The sequence below is a fragment of the Populus alba genome, chromosome 5 (assembly GCF_005239225.2).
Source record: "Populus alba chromosome 5, ASM523922v2, whole genome shotgun sequence".
NCBI lineage: Eukaryota > Viridiplantae > Streptophyta > Magnoliopsida > Malpighiales > Salicaceae > Populus > Populus alba.
The window spans coordinates 12,669,353-12,692,231 of record NC_133288.1 but is presented as its reverse complement, the minus strand read 5'-3'; the positions used below and the strand labels follow the sequence as shown (position 1 = coordinate 12,692,231).

At 32.1% G+C, this 22,879-nt stretch overlaps 1 protein-coding gene across 1 annotated transcript; it reads left to right on the top strand.

The window, feature by feature from the left end:
* The first annotated feature begins 11,440 nt into the window (after window positions 1-11,440).
* On the top strand, window positions 11,441-13,349 carry LOC118029929 (cytochrome P450 81Q32-like). Its single transcript, XM_035033923.2, has 2 exons — window positions 11,441-12,418; window positions 12,628-13,349. The coding sequence occupies exons 1-2, from the start codon at window positions 11,531-11,533 to the stop codon at window positions 13,234-13,236; spliced, it is 1,497 nt and encodes a 498-aa protein (XP_034889814.1). The 5' UTR covers window positions 11,441-11,530; the 3' UTR covers window positions 13,237-13,349.
* The last annotated feature ends 9,530 nt before the right edge of the window (window positions 13,350-22,879 follow it).

Sequence of the window (22,879 nt, the reverse complement as noted above, 5' to 3'; positions counted from 1 at the left end):
TTCCATCTCGTAAACTAAGGAATAACTCCTATAGACATCTTTATTACAGTACAATATGCATGTAGAGCAAAAGGAAGCATTTCATGCCAGTCCTTATACGTGACTACCATCTTCAACATAATCATTTTGATATTCTTATTGGTAGCTTCTACAACACCATTCGTCTTTAGCCTGAATGGAGATGAATTTTAGTGCTTGATTTTCCATTTTGCGCAAGCTCTACTATCATTCTTTCATTGATGTTCTAAGCATTATCAATCACTATCTTTTTAGGTGCTCCATATTGACAGATTAAATCTCGTTCAATGAATCTCTTAACTACCTTTTGGGTTACATGAGCATATGAACTAGCTTTCACCTATTTTGTGAAGTAATTAATGGTCACTAGGATAAATCGATGTTGGTTGCTTGCTTTTGGAATGATAGGCCCAATTACAATGATTCTCCATATTGTAAATGACCATGGAGATGTCAAATTAAATAGAGGAGCTAAAATCATATTTATCTTATCTTTGTACACTTGATGTTTATGGCATTTTCTAACATATTCTATGCAATCTCTTTCTGGAGAAATTTAGAAATACCCCAACCTTTGTTATTGCTTTATATTAGGACAAACTTTCACTGCTCCTAATTGTCATATACATTTACTACTCCGTCAAAATACATTGTTCACTAGTCTGATTCTTCTTTTTTTCTACTACCAGCACATCTTCATCTAGGAAATTAAAATTTAAAGGCTTATAATCTTTAATTGCATTGTCTTCCAAATGATCAACGATAACACTTTCTTTACGACTTTTCTTATCATGTCCACTACGTCATACTCAGCCAACAACATCTATCATATTGTTCTTATTCTTGATAAATAAGGCTTTTCAAAAATATATCTAAGAGGATCCAAATACTATAATAAATTTATAGAAAAAAAAATTATAAGGGTTAATTCCTAGTTAATACAACATGGAAGGATAAAAGTGTTTTTTTATTTAAAAATTCAATCATAGAGTAATAAAATTTATAAGAATTAAAAAACCCAAAACACACTGTGTTTCATGTCTAGTTGGTCAATGTTTCTACATTAAATTCATCACATTATTTAGGTTTTCTTGAAATAAGTTACTTTGATAACGTAATAAAAGGACTCCTTTCGCGTTTAAACAAAGAAAAAATAAAATTAAGAAATAATTTTAAGGCAATAAAAAACTTATTAATGATAAGTACTGCCCTAATCGTTCATCAATCCAATAAGAAAGAACGGTTAACATATAATATAAAAAAAATGATGTTTCGGAGTATAATTGTTGTTGTTTTTTTAAAATATTTTGTGCTGAAATGGATTAAAATAATGTTTTTTTTTTTTAAAAAAATTATTTTTAAAATTAATACATCAAACCGATTTAAAATATATAAAAATAGTAATTTTTAATAAAAAAAAATAAATATTTTTAAAAATATAAGTATAACCACGTTCATAAAGGAGTAAAAAAAAAAAAAAAATTAAGGGTGTTTACTTTTTGGGGTATTTACTCAAGGAATCTTGACTAAGAATCACTCAAAGATGACGGGGACAGTAGACTTGAATTATTGACAAACAATAGCGTACGCTGCTGGTAAGCATTACTGTCTTGGAGCTCAGACTATACAATTGATAGTATATATGCGTTAACTTTCAGAATATTTTTTTTAATTGATAATTTATTAAAATAATATTATTTTTAGTTTTTAAAATTTATTTTTAACATGTTAATAAAATTGCAAGTGGACCTAATCAAGAAGCATTCAAATTTGGCGTGAGGATAAACGAATGAACAAGGTGGCCAGTGGCATACCACCTAGTCAATAGCTTTGAAATTGGGGTTAATTACGTATAAACCCTTTAGGATAAACGAATAAACCTTTTGAATGGAAAAAAAAAAAAATCATAACGACAGCATTATTCCATTCAAACTGAGATGGCGTACGCTGTGGATTGTTCGTGGAATGGTGGCGGCGGCGGAAGTTGCCACAGATTCCCCACTATCACTGAGCGAAAACGACTTGTTTGTCGTTAAGCTCCAGTGAGCGTGAAGTTTAGGGTGGTCCTTGATTAGCATTACGTTTCTCTACAATCCTCGGCACAACCTCTGGATTCTTGTCACCAATAATCCTAATATTTTTTTCATTATTAATTATAGGGGAAATGTGAAGTAATTTACACAAGAGTATGGGAAGATAGTTTATTGTAATCCATATTATGCCCAAGTCAATGTGTATGAAGAATTAAGTAACAAAACCATGTCAACTTTTTTAAAAATTAGGAAGAAAAAATCATAAATCTTGACATGATGCATTATTTAAATTATTATAGACATTTATGACTTTATAGAAGATTTCTTTAGAAACCTCACTATTATTTAAAGAATTATAAATCTTGACATGATACATATAACAATGATGTCATGTTATCCATGTAATTCAAAATAATATCATTCGAAATGGTTGTACAATATAATGTGGATATTCATATTGTCAATCAACCATGTTAGTAAAGTTAAAGGATTTGGATGAGTTATGACTCCATGCACTAGACCATTTATTAGCACATAAGAGAATGGTCAAAAAAGCATATAATAAACATCTTTGATTAAAAAATTTGTCAATAGGTGATCTAGCCCTAAGGTTGTACATACCTCCACTAGATGTATGAGGTTGTGTTTTACCCGATGCCTCATAAGTGCTTGTAGTGTCCCAATTTTAAGCATTTTCAGCTAGCAAGTCTAGGTACTTCATTGCTTCATGAGGGTCTTTATCTTCAAAAGTTGCATTGCACATTAATTCCACCATTTTCTTATCTTTAGGTGTTAATCCTTTATAAAAATATGAAACCAATCTCCATGTTTGAAAACCATGATGAGGGCAAGTATTAAACAAGTCTCGATGCCTATCCCAACATTGGTAAAATGTTTATCCTAGTTTTTTAGTGAAAGTAGTGATTTGTCTTTTGAAAGAGTTTGTTCTATGAAATAGAAAAAAACTTCTTTAAAAATTGTTGTTGCATTTCATCCCAAGCACAAATGGATCCTGATCTCAAATTTTGTAACCATGTTTTAGCCTTATCTTTTAAATAAAAAGGAAAAAGCTTTAATTTGATGGTGTTCATACTACAATTTGAGTCATTATAAGTGTTACAAACTTCTTCAAATTCTCTCAAATATAAGTATGGATTTTCTAGATTTAATCCATGAAAAGAAGGTCAAAGTTAAATAATATCCGGCTTAAAATTAAAATGAGATGCATTAGGAGGAAAAAATATACATGATCACGTAATTGCTCTTGTTGAATTCATGTAGTTTGTAAGTGTTCTAACCCGATTATTCTTATTATAAAGCGACCGATTATCCTCTTCAGCCATGTTTTCTAAGAAGATGAGGATACCCTGCAAAGTCTATCATTTAATATACGTGACCAAACTCTCATACACGTGTAGAAGGAGAATAAAAAGAAGAAAAGAAAAAATAAAATAAAAGGAGACAAAACACAAGAAGCAAAAGTTAGATAAAAGAAAAAAGAAAGGAGAAAGATAAACAAAATTTGTACAAAAATTTACCTTCCCGACAACGGCGCCGAAAACTTGACACGACCAAAAGATTGATGTCTTATCCTAAGTGCAGGAGTGTCGAAGTAATAAATAACCCGGTAAGAACAAAGTTGAATCATAGGGAGGTGAACTATATAAATTACAAATAATATATAATAATAATAATAATAATAATAATAATAATAATAATAATACTAAAGAGTTTATGAGAATTTTATTGGATATTGATGTAAGGATTAAACAATGGTAAAACAATTGTCAATATTAAAGGATCCACTAATAGTATTAGAAATAAGTATAGTATAAACTCTTTTTATTAATCAACTGAAAACTGTACACAAATGAGGTTTCAATCGGATGATTTATCCTTAATAGTTCATTGTAATTTTTAATATGATCATATTAATTATCTTATTTTAGTAACACCACACTTTTAAATATTATCAGGAATTCATGATGTTAACTTATGTTAACAACAAATCAAGTTTCTTTTATAACATATGTGTAGGTTATACCATACGGTTGGCTATAAAAGTGTCAAACATTTGTTATACCAAGTGTCATACAACACAAATCTAGATTAACCATTTAACAAGCAAGGTATTAAAAATTAACAAGATAAAAAGATAAAACATGTGAATAACAAATTTTTTTGGATATAAACATTGAAGTCCATGTTCAATTTATATTATACATATTCTAACACCACTAGTGAAACCTTTTCACCTTGACATAATAAACTTAACTAAATATAATGAAGAAGAGAAACATAAATAAACAACATATGAGCATAAGTATAGTAAAAGAAATGATAAGCATAAACAAGAGATTAAGAAAAATATAATATGAAATAAAACTTAAACATTACAAAAATATATAAAAAAAAATAAAGAGCATCATCTTGATCTAAACAACCAAGATGCCTAAATGCATGGCAAAATGCCTCCTTTTATAGGCCAAAATTTGGAATTATTGATTTAATGACTGATTGTTGAGTGGGTGGCCACATCTTGATTTGGTGACAATCCTTATTTTCTTGTTTGAACAAAATGTCATTAATAACATTAGAATTTGAATAGACTTAACGCATGAAAGTTCTAGGAAATTGTCTCATATTTCCAAAAAAAAAAAATTGAGGTTATTTGGACTTCTATAACTCGAGATATGGGCTGAACACTGAACAATGTCTGAGTTGCAGGACAGATTTTGACTTCTCTATTGTTGCTACAATTTGGACTTGAAAATGACCTTTTTAAATCTTGGGCTCCCATGAAAGTTTTAGCCAATGTCTTAGCTTTCCATCTATATAGAGCAAACCTAAATCCAAGATCTACAACTCCAGATATGACCCAATGACTGAACAGTGTTCCAATTTGGACTGAACCACCATCTTTTTTCTAAGTTTAGCCATCTCTTTGTCTTTTAAATTTCAGTAGTTAAAATCATCAATCAATCCTTTAATTTATGTGATAGGCCTGCATTTAAGATGACCATTTACCATAAATTAAAGGTATCTTATAGTATCAGACTTGTTATTATAAAATATGCTTTCGTTAAAGAGTTATTGATACTTCAAGTACAAAATGATGATATAAAACCTTGATAAAAATCCATTTTTAAATACTAATCAGTTATCCAATATAGTGTTAGTTTGGAAAAAGAATGACAAATTAAGGGTATGTATAGATTTTAGAAATATAAATTTTGCAGCTCTAAAAGATGAATATTCTATGTCAATGGATAATATGCTAATCGATGTAGCATTTGACAATGAATTATTAAGTTTCATGGATAGTCATTCTTGTTATAATCATATTGTTATTATAAAATAAGATGTTCCTAATAATATTCAAATGTCATGGTTTAAAGCTTTTTGGATTCAAGAAAGCTAGTGCAACATACCAAAGGGCTATGAACTTGATCGTTAATGATATATCAATCACAATATGGGGGTTTATATTTATAATATTGTTGTAAAGTCAAATCAAAATCCACTAACCTAAATGAATTATATGTTGCCTTTAACTATATAAATATACATAACCTAAAAATGAACTCTTTAAAATATACCTTGGAGTGCAAGTACACAATGTTCTGGGATTTGTAGTGCATCAACAAGCCATATAAATGGACAAATATAAGGCACGAGAAATTATAGAAGCAAATATTCATTAAAATATAAAAGAAATACAATTGTATATTGGCAAGATTAATTTTTAATAAGGTTAATTTCAAATATTATAGAGAAGATTAGATCTTTTATTAAGTTGTTGAAAAGGAATAACTTTGGTTAGTTTTAAAGGATAAAAAAATAATAAATTACCTTGGAACACATAAAAGTATATCTAACTAAACTCTAGGGTTGGCCTACCAAGGCCTAGAAAGTTTTTAAGACTGTATACTTAAGCAATATAAGGATCAATTTCTAGTATGCTAACACAAGAAACCGACTTTGGGCATGAAAATATTGTGTTTTATCTTAATTATGTACTCAAAAAAATTGCGAAAAGATATATATATTAATAGAAAATGATGTTTGTCTTCTTTGTATTTTACTTGTGCTAATTATGCTAGTACATGCTAACAATAGATGTTTATGTAATTTATAAAATAGATTTAATTAAATATATATTGTCAAAGCCATTTTTAAGTGAATTGGTAAATGAACATTATTATTTTAAGTTTAATCTCATTACATGCTAGAAAAAAGGAGTTAAAGGACAAGCCTTTGTTAATTTCGTCGATGATCATTGTTGCATCAATATAGATCATGAATGGAATAAGATACCAACAATATCAAAGCAAAAAATGTTCCATGGAAATTATGATTTAATGGATCCAACACCAAAAAAAGTCGATGCAAGGGTGGTTATAATATTCCTAATAGGTCGTAAACTAACGCTATTCATTTCACTTGATTATTCTTGCATAAACAATCAAGTTGAATAAGAGGCCTTAGTTTTAGGCCTAGAAATACTATCAAAGTTAAAAGCAAAACTAGTCATAGTGACTAGGTATTTACTACTTATTATCAACTAACCATCTAAACAATATAAATGTGAACAAAAAACTCTAACTTCTTACCATATTATCGCCACAAATTTTATCAAAAGATATTTTTCAAGAAAATAAAATAATGTAAAAGCCCATGACTTGGCTTTTTATGAATTGGGGTACAAGATGTTCTTTCATAGTTATGTCATTATCCTTATCAAAATCATCGATCAATCAACCATAGTTGATATCATCATTATAATAAAGCAATGCAAATTCTATGACAGGAAATGCATAAAAAAGCATCGATAATATTATTGCTTAATTTTTTTTATCAACTACAAGCAAAGTCTTAATGACACTAGTGTTCTTGATTTACAAGAGGATTGGAGGGTCAAAATTAATTAAATTTGTTTTTTTTGAAGATTCTTCATAGGATGTTTTAAGGTCTTTGAAAATAAAAACAATCAACTATATACTCCTAAAAGATATATTATATAAGAGGAAAAAATAATAAAATTCTTCTTAGATGCTTAGGAACAAAAGAAGCCTTGTTGGTTATGTCTAAGGTTCATGAAGAGCGTTATAGAGATAACTAATCATGAGTCTTGCATCTTGTACTAATATAAATAAGTCATTTAATTACTAAGAAAGATGGTTAGCCTCATTAATGGAATTTCATTTATTCAATTTATTTTTCTTTTTTTTATTTTTATCTTTTCTTTATTGCTTTCATTATGTTTCATTTTTTATTTTTCTTGCAATTTATTCAATTTTTTTTATTTATATCTTTTTTTTATTTCTTTCATTATGTTTCATTTTTTTTATTTTTCTTGCAATTTCTCTCTTTACTTTTGTATCGGTTTTCTTACATACGTCATGGTAAGCATAACAAATAATTTTTTCTTAAGATATGAGGTTTAGTACTCCCATGCTTTATTTGATTTTATAAGAATGCTACTTGTTTTAGTTCAAGATTAAATTCTGAGTTATAGTTTTAAGAGAGAGAAAAAACATGTATCTATACAATTATTTGAATCGAGTCTAGAAAACTAATATATATGCATAGACACACACAGATTTTGGTAGCAATCCTTTTCTGATCTCTAGTTACATTTGATGGGTATCATGATTGTTCTATAAATTACTAGTCACTTGTCTAATTTAATGTGAGTAGTCTTTTCTCTTCATCACTCACTAGCCATGCAACCCATGTGTTTCCGCAGTTATGTTTTTTTTTTTTCCTAATATTTGTATCATTAAAAATCAATAAATCATACGTATAGATTTTTTATTTCTAAAATTAAAGAATCCTCTCTTATTTGCATAATGATACACTCTTTTGACAAGTTCCTAAATTTGTTAACATACATGATTTTTCTTGGCCTATTATTAGAAAGGACTGCTTGCTCTTCTCCTTATCTCAATATAAGTATTTGATTCATATAATATAAAAATTGACAGAAAATCTTTCAAGACAATCAAATAGAAAAAAAAAATACTCAATTTGATTCTTACACATTGGTTTTATTCTATATTTGTCTTGATATTTATGTTGATTGTGTTGATGTAGGATTTTCATTCTTACACTCAAGTTGGACTTTGCAAAAAAAATGTTTGATTTTTTTCTTTTCCATGTATTGAAACTAATGGGACCATAGCTGAAAACTAGAAGAAAGAAATGCAACCTTCTTAGTTCTCAATGGAAGGAGAGAAGAAATCAAGCATAGAAATCAAGAAAGGGAGGGCAAAAAAAAAAAAAAAAAGGAAGAATGGATTGTGAGACCCATGCAGGACCTCAATCGCCACATGCCGTCTCCATAAAAGGATGCCTATGCATAAATGATTCTCATGGCACCAAGGAAGACCATCAATGAATCACAAAAGAGGCTATTGTAACTTTCCTCAAGTGTTAGTGCATGTGTTACATGCATAAGATATTTTTTTCTTTTTCATTCAATTTAGTTCTAGGTTCTTTAATAACTTTTCAATTTAATCTCAAATTGCATCCCACCCAAGTTCCAGTTAAAGCTCAAATAGTTTTTTCTTTCACTTCGGATGCCAATCATTGTTTTCACTTTAAACATTTTTCAGTTTAATTTTGTGTGTTCTAGACCGATTAGGGTTGTTTTAGCTTGACAAACTTTTTTATGAGATTCTAAGGATATTTTCAAGATGTTTTAGGTTGAGATAAGTTGAATAATAGTGTTTTGGGTTAAAATCCCACAATTTGATTTTTCAACCACCTCTGGTCAAAATCTAAAAACATAAATTACATGTTGTTTGCACAGAAGATAAAATGTTTTTTGTATTATTTTAAGGAAAAAATGGGTGAACAACACCATAGCCTCTTTTCACTTTTTTTTCTCTCATTTGGTTAAAATTAAAATTAATGACAATAAATTAGTAATATGTTATAGATGTCCGTTCAAGCGGGTCTTGATTAAAATAAATTAATTTTTAAATTATCAAGAATATTATGTAATATAATATTTTTTAGTTTTTTCATATTTTTTTGAATAAAATTATCTTTTCTGAATTAAAAATACTCTTCTTAAACCCTTCAAAAAAAATTTTAATTCTTTTTTTTTTTAAATTTCCCGTACATTTTATACAAGTGCTTTCCTTCGTGTGCCTATTTTTTACTTCGTTTAATTAAAAAAAAATTAAAAACAAAGTTAATGAAACCAATAGGGTCATGCCCGTTTAATGGGTTTGATTTGATGTGCGCCCCGTCCTGGTTGAGATCGTCATCGCTTCAAAAGTTAAATGGTGACTCCTTTGTTTTTTCAATGTTACCCTCTTTTGATTTATAACTCGCAAAGACATCCCCTAAGACATTTATCATCTATTTTTTTTCTTAATAAACATTCATTTTTTTTAATTAATAAATTTTATGATACTATAAAATATATTCATAATATTGACATTTTCTTCTCTTGTCTTATAATTTAACTTGAATCCTACAGTGGCATAACTAGGTCAACAAAACTATAAACAAATGCATTATAGATTATATGCGATAAAGAAATTTTAAATGGCGCGACTAAATCTCTATACTCATATTTATAAAATACTATTTATTATACTAGCTTTTTATATGTATTTCTTTTTAAATTTTATTTTTTGATAATCTATTTAAAAAAAAAAATATCTTTCAATATTAGATTTTGTTTTAGAAATTGTGCTTTATAATTATTATTATTTTTGTCATATATCAATATTGCGAATTTAGTTTTTCTTTTTTTCTTTTCAAATTCAACCAATAATAGTAGATTTGTTGAAAATAAATTTTTGTATTGTTTTTTATTTGCTTTTTATGAGTTTATCCAAGTCTTACAACTCAAATCATAAATTTAATAGGTTAGTTTAAGTTGACTTTGATTATTTTTATTTTTTGTATTTGTTTAATTAATTTTTTTATTTTATGTTTCAGCATTGTATTAATTGGAAACTAATATTTCTATTTTTTATTAAAAAATTGTTTTTTATGAAATTAACTTGATTTCATCACCCAGATTGCGAGTTTGACAAGTAAAACATAGTTAATCAGGGTAGTTTTTTCTCCTTTTTTAATTTAACATTTTTTTTCAATTTAATCCTTTAACATTGAATATGAATTGACTTTAATAGTTTATTTTGATTTTTTTTTATAGGATTGTCATGGTCTCATCACTTGAATCATAAATTTGACATATTAATTCAGGTTGGTCTAATAAATCATGTATTAATATTTGAATAAAAAATATCGTTCAATATATTAATGTATCAGTATTTAAAAAAGATATTTTCTAGTATACATTATATTTTAAATTTATAATTAATTTTTTTTATTAAAAAAATATTATCAATATTTATATATTTTTTTTCGTGTTAAAAAGAAATTTATCTAGCCCGTAAAAGCTAATAATCTAGTTGCTAATAATCTAGTTATTATCTATTTCTAGTAGTAATGTTCATGAAGATAATAATAAAAATAATAACTTTAACTTATTAAAGTTAACAATATGAAATATCGCATGACAGGTATAAAGCGAGTAAAATCTCAAATCTTTTACTTTTGCACATTTAGATGAGCAGGGGTAAGTGCACCGAGCAGCCTCCTTTATTTCATTTAGATGAACACGTAACAAATGACAAAAATGTCCAAAGATAACTGGAGTGAAAGACAAAATAATAATAGTAATAATAATAATATAAAATTAAATCCCTGTCAAAATGAGGCATCGACTTAAAGATTTAGGCGCCATCGAAGAATCCCAATTTTATCTTAAATTAATAATAATTGTTTGGCCATTAAGGTGGTCAATATCGTCACAAATCTTTCAATAAAAAAGAGAGTGTCGAACGACAGGCTGCTGCTACGAACGAATCAAACAATATATATATATATATATATATATATAGTGGAAAACGAGTTTCAGTCGTCAGAAATAAGGGAGAGAGTCCGGCATCAGTGGACAGTGCGCCGTTGTTTGTTGAAATGCTAATAAATCAGATTATTTATTTATTACAGAGTAATATAAGATTACTTTTTATAAAATAAGATCCAATTTCTTAAAAATGCATGCATACATCAAGCTGATAAATCAGGTGTGTAAAAGGTTTTATCATGGAAAACAAACTAGAAGGAAAGGAAAAGGAAAATAAACCTCCACATTTCATACGAGTTTTTGACTTTATGACCCTTTCATCTTCGAGAGAACAGATCAAAAGGAAAAAAAATAAAAAAAATAAGAAAAACAAAGACCAGAACAAAGTATTCCTACGGGTGTCTACCAAAAAAAATGCAAGGTCAAAGGATAGGAATCAGCAACCCAAAAAATTAAATATATAATAAAATAGCAATCATAACTCTGTTACAATCACTCCATAAATACAGAACAAAGGATCAATTCTGGTCATTCCTACCCAAAACGGCAGAACTGATTAATTAGACGATCAATCAGTTCAACAATGGAAGAAATGATGCAGTACTCGCTTCTGGGGGGTTTCTTTCTTCTTCTTGCTGTTATCCTGCTGCAAAAAGCAAGAAAGTACCGCATGAAGCTCCCTCCAAGCCCACCAGGTCGCCTAATTTTAGGTCATCTTCCTCTCCTCAAACAGCCCAAGGCCATCCACCGAACTCTCCACGACATCTCACAAAAATATGGCCCCATTGTCACCCTTAAGTTTGGGTTCCGAACTGTGATCATCGTATCATCACCAGCTGCCGTAGAAGAATGTTTCACCAAGAACGATATTACCTTGGCCAACCGCCCCCCCTTTCTAAATGGCAAGGTCCTGAATTACAACTTTACCACCCTTGCCGCAGCTCCGTATGGTGATCACTGGCGCAACCTTCGCCGACTTACTGCTATTGAAGTCTTCTCAGCAAGCCGCCTCAACACGTTCGCAAGCATCCGAAGAGAAGAAGTAAAGAATTTACTTCGTAAAATTCACAAAATTTGTGGCGATGGTTCGGCCGTGATAGAGCTGAGGACAATGTTGCTGGACCTTAACTTTAATGTAATGATGAGAATGGTTGCAGGGAAGAAGTATTATGGCGAAGATGTTGATGGGCTTGAAGAGTCAAAGAGGTTTAAGGACATGATGCACGAGTTTTCTGAATGCACTAGGGTGACAAATCTGGGGGATTTGTTTCCCATTTTGCAGTGCATTGATTATGATGGATTTAAGAACAGGATGACTCAGCTAGGCAAGAGGATGGACGCTTTCTGGCAAGGACTTATTGATGAGCATAGAGTTGATAAGAGTAGGAATACCATGGTAAGCCACCTGCTCGCTTTGCAGGAATCGGAACCTGAATACTATACCGACGAAATCATCAAAGGCATTATTCTGGTTAGTCTCTAATCTCATTCTGCTGCCCTAAATTCCGTTCTTTTTTATTTTATTTTATTTGGGATAAATACGTAATTAAATATAATAAAAATACATATCTGAAGATGATATTCATGGTCTCCTTCCTTGACCCATGGTTCTTCAGAAATATGTATTCCTGGGGATTCAAATCTTCTGATGCATGGTTGGTTATCCACAACTTTCTGCAGATGATGTTGGTTGCAGGGACAAAAACCTCTGCTCTGTCTTTAGAATGGGCATTTTCCAACCTGCTGAATAATCCACGTGCATTAAAGAAAGCAGTAGACGAAGTGGACACCCAAGTTGGACATGGCCGTTTGGCAGATGAACCAGATTTCGCTAATCTACATTACATTCAATGTATCATCCATGAGAACCTGAGACTGTGCCCACCGGCTCCCCTCTTGGTTCCACATGTGGCATCCGAGCGCTGCACCCTCGGAGGCTATGATATTCCATCAGGTGCCATGGTACTTGTAAATGCATGGTCCATTCACAGAAATCCAGACGTGTGGGATGATCCTTTAAGTTTTAAGCCTGAAAGATTTGAAAATGGGAAAGGTGAACCATACAGGCTACTGCCATTTGGGTTGGGAAGGAGAGGTTGTCCTGGAGAAGCCATGGCATTCAGAGTGATAAACTTGGTTATGAGCCAATTGCTTCAATGTTTTGAGTTCTCCACTGTTCATGGAGAGGAAGTCGATATGACAGAGACGGCTGCAACACTCATGTTGAAGATTACCCCATTGCATCTCGTGTGTAAAGCTCGCCCAAACACCCACAACCTCCTCGCTTAAGCTGTCCGCCCTTCGAGGTTGAAAGAATGCAAAACCCTTTTCATCGTCTTATTTTAGTGATTCCATTGAGGAAATAAATAACAGTGCAAGGACAATAATTATTGTGTTATTAATTAGTGCTCCTTGATATATATACTTTCCGTATTTTATAATTCCTAGAAAATTCCAATTTCAAATGATGTACTACTATATCCAATTCCAACCTTTGAGAGTTGGTGTAGCAAAATCAAGAAAAACATCTTGATTGTATACAGTTATTCAAATTTAAGTGGGTTTGTGGCAAGCGGGTGTTTTTGTGAGGGTATTTTTTAATTAAAATAATTTCTGAATTTTATTAAGGTTTTATGTGTGGACTTCGAAGCTATGTTTGATCATAATAAGGCTCAGTGGCCAGATGAAGAGAAAAAAACAAAAAAAAAAAAAAACTAGAGCTTTAATCAATTAGAGACTATTTGATATTGCTAATTAATTAATTAAAGTGATTTGTTACTTTAATTTATAATTCAAAAAATATTGTTCATAATAACTTATTATGATAAAAGTAAGTTGACATGACTTTAACTTAGAAATATATTTGGTTAAAATATTCAAATCAATTTTTAAAAAAATTATTACAAGAAGAATTTATTAGTGAAAACTTATACTCAATTTATAACAAATTATTTATTTATGTAAAAAATTATTGTTAATAAACATGTTTACGATTTTTTTATGAGTAAAAATGATTTAAACAAATTTAAAAATATCATACAAAATGGAAGCTTAAGTTATAAGAGTTAATTATGTCTTCGAGTCAGTTCACTACAAGATTTCACAGTTTTACCGATGAAAATATTCTGTCGGTGTGTGATTACGAGTTTGTCGGTAATTTATTTACCGACATCGTCACCAACGAAATACTTCCGTCGGCTTTCCTTTCGTCGGTAATTCTACATTTCATCGCTATATCAGTCGGAAACACAAAAAACCATTTGCTGATGGTTCTACAAACAGAATTTGCGTGCCAAAAAACAAAGTTTCTTGCTTGAAATATACTGACAGATTTTATCCCGTCATTGATAGCGTGATTTACCGACGGACACATAGCGTCAGTAACTTTGTTGGTGAATGTTTGAAATACCGACCGAATATATCCGTATGTAAATTCATCAGTAATAGTGGCAGCTACTGTGAAATGCTGACATAATCATTCCATCGATAAAGTTGTCGGTGAGTGTATGAAATATCGACCGAATATACCCGTCTGTAAATTCGTCGGTGAATGTGGCAGCTACTGTCAAATGCCGACGGATTCATTTCATCGGTAAAACCCTTTGTAATATTTTTTTAAATTTTGTTTTTAAAAAATTATTTAGAATACATAATATAAAAATTATATAAATTAATGGTAATAAAAACCAATTATGCAAATAAAATTTCTATTAAACATCAAACTGAATGTGTTTCAAAAAAAATATTAAATGAAATTTTAAAGGTAAATAATATTTATTTCAAAATAATATAAAGGAGGAGCTGGAAAAGGAGGAGGAGGCTGGTGGTTGTACGGCCAAAAAGGATTAGGCGCACATGTTCCACTCTGTGATGCCATGTTCATGACCAGTTCGCGAAGCTGTTCATGATCCGCTTTTTATTGTGCATACTCCGCTCTTTGTTTTGCATGAGCAACTTTGAGTTGTGCATACTCCGCTGATATGTGGTCGTATTTTTCGTTGAGCTGAGCCGTGTGTTGCTGAAAAGTCACAAACTCCTTAGATTGGGTGCTTCATATTGATTGGGAGCTCCTAACGGTTGAAACACTACGGGCCGACCGCAAGTTGTCAGCCGTAGTGTTGGAAGGCCCGTAAACCTGATTTTTATTGGGTCCACCGGACGATCCAACCTCCATCCACAAATTCGGATCAAATTCCGGATGGGTAAAATGATCGTCCTCATATCTCTCCCTCAACCGATTCTTATAGGTCTCCTGAAAATAAATAATAATAAAAAAAGTAATCATCATATTCAATTCAATAAATATAATAACTTACAAAATAAAATGGTTGAACAAACATACCATGAAATGTTGAGTATGGTTGTCAACGAACTGTTGCGCCCGCTTTTAGCGATCTTGACTCTGCACGTGCGTCACCACAAACAGCTCCATCGGGCTCGGCTTACGTCCAAGAGACATAGGCTATAATGAAAAAAGATTTATTAACAACAAATTAATTTAACAATATATTTCATTTAAATTAATCTTACCATTCGTTTCGCATGTGCAGCAAACGGAACAGAGCTGCCGGTGTGCGTTGTCACCGAGCCATGAATTGGCCGATTCCGGTTGCTAGCACCAGACTACGAGCATCGTGTGAACCACTCAGATGTCACGTGCTCAAGATATTGTGTCCATATATCTTCCGAGATGTATATCGGTTTGAAATCCCTCCAAATCGCAACGTCGTTCCAGCCTTGGAAACCCCTATCTCTCACGGTTTTTTTTTATCCTTTTTTGTACTTCATACCAAAAATCACGCAACCTACTTCACGCAACCAAAAATTAAATTTCAAAACATAAATTTTTGTCTAAAAAAAATCTTGTATTGTTTTCGATGTTACCTAGTTTCCACGTGATTTTCCCATACCTTCCTCATAACAATGTCATGCTCATTGTCCCAGTAGAATTTTTCTTGTGTATAAATAATTAATTTTAAATAAAAATAATAATTTATTTAAAATTATAGTAATAATTTATTAGAAATAAGCTTAAAATTATAAATTAACACCAACCTCAAATCTGTCAAACCATGCATTGATTTGAGGCATCCATTTAGGATGTTTGGATATCTAACTCCATTGAAACAATGGAATCTCCATCGACAATTTAAAGGCTGATGATATTACTCGGGTGGCCTCAATGTTTGTAAACCTGAACATAAATGAAATTAATGAAATAGTGATTACTTCATAAATTATGTTATAATTTTTTTTTAAAAAAAAAACTAAAACCTTAACAAACTTATATTGAAAAGTCGTCCTTCCACCATGCCTCGTACTTGCTGGTAAATTTATTCCGTTGTGAAGGCATGCCGCCACTACGTTGTGAACTAGCGCTGGAAGAGGCAGCATCGGTTGAAGGCGCAGGTGGTGTAGGTGCCTCTTCTTGAGAGGCACCTAAGGAAATATCATCATCGTTGTTGACGAACTAGCAGTGACCATACGTGAGCGACCAACTCTGGTTTTCATTCTACGCATCTACATAATTTTATACAAATAATTATATAATTAAATTCAAATGATAAAAAAATTTCAACAACACCTCCCCTATACTGGATACTATCTAAATCCACAAACCTGCAAATATTGACAATAGCTACAACCAATTGACCCAATCTATACTGATTATTCCAATATATTCAATTAATAATTCGAAGGTAAATTCAATATTAAGAATTACAATTCAACAAATTATTCAATAATTATGCCAATACAACAATAAAATATATTAAATAAATTTTAAAAAAAAAACTCTAGACTAACAATTACAATAAATGAAAAAATTAAACATAAATCATGCAATAATAGAGTAAAATTAATAATTATTCAAAAATATTCAATTACTAATACTAAGGTAAATTCAACATTAACAATTACAATTCAACAAATTATTCAATAATTATGCCAAGACAACAAAACAATAAATTCAAAAAAAACTCTAGACTAACAATCAAAATAAATGAAAACAATTAAACACAAATCATGCAATAATAGAAAATTAATAATTATTCCAACATATTCAATTACTAATTCTAAGGTAAATTTCAACATTAGCAATTACAATTCAACAAATTATTTAATAATTATGCCAATACAACAATACAATAAATTCAAAAACAATTCTAGACTAACAATTAAAATCAATGGAAATAATTAAATACAAATCATGCAATAATAGAATAAAATTACTAATTATTCCAACATATTCAATTACTAATTCTAAGGTAAATTCAACATTAACAATTACAATTCAACAAATTATTCAATAATTATGCCAATACAACAATAAAAAATATTCAATAAATTAAAAAAAGAAAAACTATAGACTTTAGGAATGAAATATGCTTACCTTAATAATGTGTTTAATTCAAGACTTTATCTACATTATAAAAGTACACCAAAACAAAAAAAACATAACAAAAATAAAAATAGCTAAAACAAAAAAAACCCTTAAAGTAAAATTAAATAGAGGAAACACATACCTTTTAATCTAATGAAGATTCACAAGAAAACTTGCTAGAGAATGTAGGTGAAAGCTTTGAAGAATTGAGAGGAAAAAAATCAAAAGTTAAGGTGAAAAACGGAGGAGATGAAAAAATGAACTCAAAGGGTGGTCGCTGGGATTTATAGGGCAATGTTAACGATGAAAATAAAAAATTATTATTATTTTAATTTATTCCATCAGTGAAGTGTCAAAAATCCATTGGTAATTTTTGAATTTTGCACCAACATTTTTAATTACCCTCCATATTTTTCGCGATCCGTCGGTAATTCCATCGGCAAACTGACGCGGTCAGAGATGCATTTAAAGCACCACCCTTTGGAATTTGCACAGTCCGTCGGTAATTTTGTCAGTAATATTGACCTGCCGACAACTTACCGACAGACGTGACTCTATCGGCAAAGTCGTCGGTGGTGGTTGTGGTGTTTCTAGTGATGCTACTATGAAAGGCCGACAGACTACAATCCGTCGGTATGGACGTCGATTATTGTGGCATTTCAAGTAATTATTTTTGAACTCTCTGTGAAATGCTGACAAATTGTTATCTATCGGTATTGTTGTCGGTGATTGTGGCATTTCAAGTAATTATTTTTTAACTCTTTGTGAAATGCCGACGGACCTTATTCCGTCGGTATGAACGTCGGTGATTGTGGCATTGTACAAGAAAAGTTGTATTTGTATTGACTATTTACTTTCCTGCAAAAACTTAAATGGTAAACTGTCTATCGCACAAAACAATAACAACAGTGCTTAAACAATAAATATTTCATGTTACAAAATATATCATCCATAATCTATATTACATGAAAAAAGGGTTTTACATAGGGCTTCATTCTGATAGTTAGTTAGAATTTTCTTCTTCATCATCATCAATTGAATAGTCATCACCTTCGTCGTAATCTTCAATATGGATATCATCATCTTCATTGACATTTGCTTATCCACTAGAGCTCAAAACAACATTCAACTCCTCTATGTCAACATAAAAAAGACTATCATCGAAACACAATGTGTAATAAACTTGTTGACATTGCTTTGTGTAATAAATTTGAATTTTCTTCTAATTTAATCGAAGAAACAACTCGATATGGTTCAACCAGCTCACTAACTTGAAAAACTTTATCTCGCACACTTGTGTCTTCGTTCTTTTCCTAAACAACCTCATCACGACCCCGAGGTTTCATTTTTAAATAGACAACCAATCCACTCTTGATTGATCCTTTCTAAATGAAGGGGTGTATGTGTAATAAACTTGTTGACATTGCTTTGCGAAAACAAAGGCATCGTTTATGTTGCGGAGTCTAGCTTTTGAGTTGATTTCAACCAAACCATAATGCGGATCAACTCTGAATTCTCTGTCAGTTGTGTTATACCAATAACATTTGAATAAAAACACTCTATTCTGCTCGCTATGATATTGCAGTTCGACGACCTTTTCTAATCTACCATAATAGTCAACTTCTAACTCACTACTAGTGGATCCATTAACACAAACACCACTATTGTATGTCTTTCCTCCATGCCCATATTCTTCAGTATGGAAAACATATCTATTGACAAAATACTCGTTGTAGCACTTAACTTTTCTTTCAGGCCCTAGGCTTAGTGAAGACAATGACTTAGGCGCACTCCTTCTTATTTGATAAACCTTGTATGAAATGTACATCAATAAATAGTAAATGAACGAGAATCTCGTAATGACATGCATACAGTAATTTTGCAAGTTAGAATGAGTTTGTGATAGTGCTTACATGTGTTCTGAACCATGTGGTAAATTGTTCATCTTGTAATTGAAAGATCTAGGATTCGGTCAACTATGAGTTATTGGAGAGCAAATATTGTCAATGTTGCCTACAAGTGATAATGAGTATATGATATTACAATATATAATTAGCAATCTATTACTGACAAAGTTTAGTTAGTATTACACATATATAAAACTTACTGAATAAAAGGTCTCAACTCATCACAGTTAAATAAAACATAGTTGTGTGCTTGTTTGAACTCTATTTTCGATAAATATCTTCCTCTTACAGCATTTTTAGGTGTGGGTTGTCCAGGATTGGAGAATATTGACAAGTTCCCACTAGAAGGCACTCCACCGCCATCATCATGCCGTGGAACACGATTGATTCTCGTTCTTAGATGAGGTTCAAAATAGTACGAGATAAATGTTGAAATCTCCTCAACAATATAGGCCTCACATATCGAAGCCTCAACATGCGTCTTGTTATTAACCTTTTTCTTAAGATTAAACAAGTACCTGCATTGAATTAATCAAGTATTTTCAATTAAGAAAAACATAGAAAATACTTTTACATATGAATTACATTACAACTGTAATATATAACCGCTCGAATGGGTACATCCATCTATACTGGACCGGTCCTCCAGCTTTTGCCTCGAAGGGTAGATGTATAGGGAAATGCTCCATTGAGTTAAAAAATAAATGGAGGGAATATCATCTCAAGTTTGCATAGTGTCTCAATGATATTTGTTTGAAGTCTCTCAATGTGCTCAACATTCAACTTGATGGAGCATATATCTCTAAAGAAATGACTGATCTCCGTGAGTGCATCCCATATTCCCTTTGGCAACAAATCACGAAAAGCTAATGGGATGAGAGTTTGCATAAACATATGGCAGTCATGGCTCTTCATTCCATACGATCTCCAATCCTCTATATTAACCAACCTTGATATGTTTGATGCATGTCCATTATAAAGCAGTTATGCACTTTTCTCTAACGCGAAGCTTGCTCTTGGTTTTGCGACCCATGACTCATGTAAAAAAAAAAAAAAAAAAAAAGTGGAACCGAAATGACTCCACCATCGCTGCCAATTTCTGAATTGATAGCAACGCAGTTTCGGCTACTGATTTCTGAATCTGCAGCGACGCAGTTTTGGGTTGTCCATTTCTTAATCGACAGCGATGCAGTTTGACTGCCGATTTCTGAATGGGCAGCGACGCAATTTCATGCTGTCGATTTCTGAATCGACAGTGATGCAGTTTTGGGATGTTAATTTTTGAATCGACAGCAAAGCAGTTTCGGGCTGCTAGTTTCTGAATCGACAGCGATGCAGTTTGGCTACCGATTCCTGAATCGGCAGCAGCATAGTTTGAGGCTGTCAATTTCAGAATCGACAGCAACATAAAAAAATAGGATTTAGTGTGGGACTGACCTATCCTAGGGGGGAGAAGGGGAATGAAAATCAGCTCAAGGATAACCCAAAAGGAGGATTAGGACAGCCTTGGTTCAACAGCCAAACACCCCCCCTTTTGCTTTTAGAAGGTATAAATGCAGCAAGGAGAGAGAGAGGAGACACCCTCCCCCAAAAATGAGCTACATGCTCTTGTCCCCTTCCCTTTCCCCAAAAATGAGATGCTTGTCCCCTTCCCTCTTTCCCTTTCCAAGAAAGAACTTGACCCAAACCCCAACTGCTAGTGCCCTCTTTAGGCGTGAGAGAAAGAAGGGAGAGCTTGACAGGAGGCTGGATAGCTGCAAACATGAAGGGAGTAAAGGCCTAAAATTGATGGGAAAACTAACAAGAGGAGGATAAAAACCGAAAGAGAGGAAGAGGAAGAAACAATCGGGAGCATAAGGGGAGAAATGTTGTCAAACCCCTCCCAAAAAATGCTAGATCCATGAGGTATGAACCATGTGATTCTCCACCTGTTTTTAAGGTCTTGAAATCGAAAGAAGAAGAAAACTATGAATGCATGGCCTAGGAACTTTACTCCAACTGTTATGGAAAGAACTAAGCTAAAAGGAGGGACAAAAATGGGGCTGGATGGGGGACCTAATTCCAGAATATTTAACAAAAGATTATATGCTGAAATTGATGGGTTTAATGTGTGTATGCTGCTAGAATTCATTGAAAGTTACAGCATGTGTGGTGTATGTTCATGCCAAAATGTGGGTTAGGCAGTGAATTTGCGATTCGCTATCGAAACTGAGTCTTCTGCAACAAATTAGTTTTCGCTGCCGAAATGTGTGCTCTGCAGTGAATTTGTGATTTGCTGCCAAAGTTGAGTTGGCTGTTGTGAATTTGCGATTCGCTGCCGAAACTGAGTTTCCTATAGCGAACTAGCATTTGCTGCCGAATTGTGTGTCCTGTAGCAAAATTATGATTCGCTGTCGAAACGGAGATGTCTGTAGCAAATTAGCATTTGTTGCTGAAATGTGTGTTCTGTAGTGAATTTGTGATTCGCTGCCGAAGTTGAGTGGGCTGTTGCAAATTTGCGATTTGTTGCCGAAACTGAGTTTTTTGCACTGAACTAGCATTTGCTACTGAATTGTGTGTCCTGCAGCAAAATTGTGATTCGCTGCCAAAACGGAGATGTCTGCAGCGAATTTGGGAGTCGCTGCCGAAATGTGTGTTTTGCAGCGAATTTGGGAGTCGCTGTCGAAGTTGAGTTTGCTACTGCGAATTGGTGATTCGCTAACGAAACTGATTTTCCTGCAGCGAATTAGCATTCACTGCCGAAATGTGAGTTTCTGCAGCGAATTTGTGATTCGCTGCCGAAGTCGAGTTGTCTGCAATGAAGTAACATTCGCTGCTACACAACTTGTTGGCTGCAGCGAATCAGTTTTTTTTCGTTGCCGAATTGGCATCCCGCAGCGAACCAGTTTTCGCTGTCGAATTGCCAGCCTCCAGTGAACCAGTTTTCATTGCCGATTTCTACAATAGGCCTTCTAGGCAACCTGCAGTGAACCAGTTTTCGCTGTTGATTTCTACAATAGGCCTTTTAGGCAGAAATGACTTCAATTCTAATAACAATTTCATGGTATGATGGTGAAAAATGTGGAACACTTGAATGTGAACATATGAACTCTTGAAATAAGTGTGGATGAATGTGAATTCAAGATATAAATGAATTGATTGTGGTCATTGGTGTCTTAGGTGTTGTGGCCGGGATCGGACCATTGCCAGGACAAAGACAAACCACAAGTGAAGCAGGTAGGTGGTTTCCACCTTTTTCCCATTTTGATGTTTATGTTTTGAAATGATTAACTTGTGATGATATTTTATTTAAATCCTTGTGTAAGAGGAAACAACGAAGAAGAGTTGGATTAAATTCTTGATGATTGTCGAAACGACTATGAAATGTTGAACAAGTTCTTGATGAATGTTGAAACAATGGTGAAAATGTTAGAGTTTTAAAACTGACCCATTTTGAGGTGAACATCTTATTGAGTTGTGATGAATACTAAACCGAATATGATGTTGGGGCTGTTATGAATTTGGGCTACTACTGAATGGTAGTAGTATATGCCATACGAAGGATCTACTTTTGTATTCTTATTGAATGTAATGGTGATGAATGATTGTATGAGTATTATAAAGGATCTACTATTTTATTATATTGAATGTAATGATGATGAAT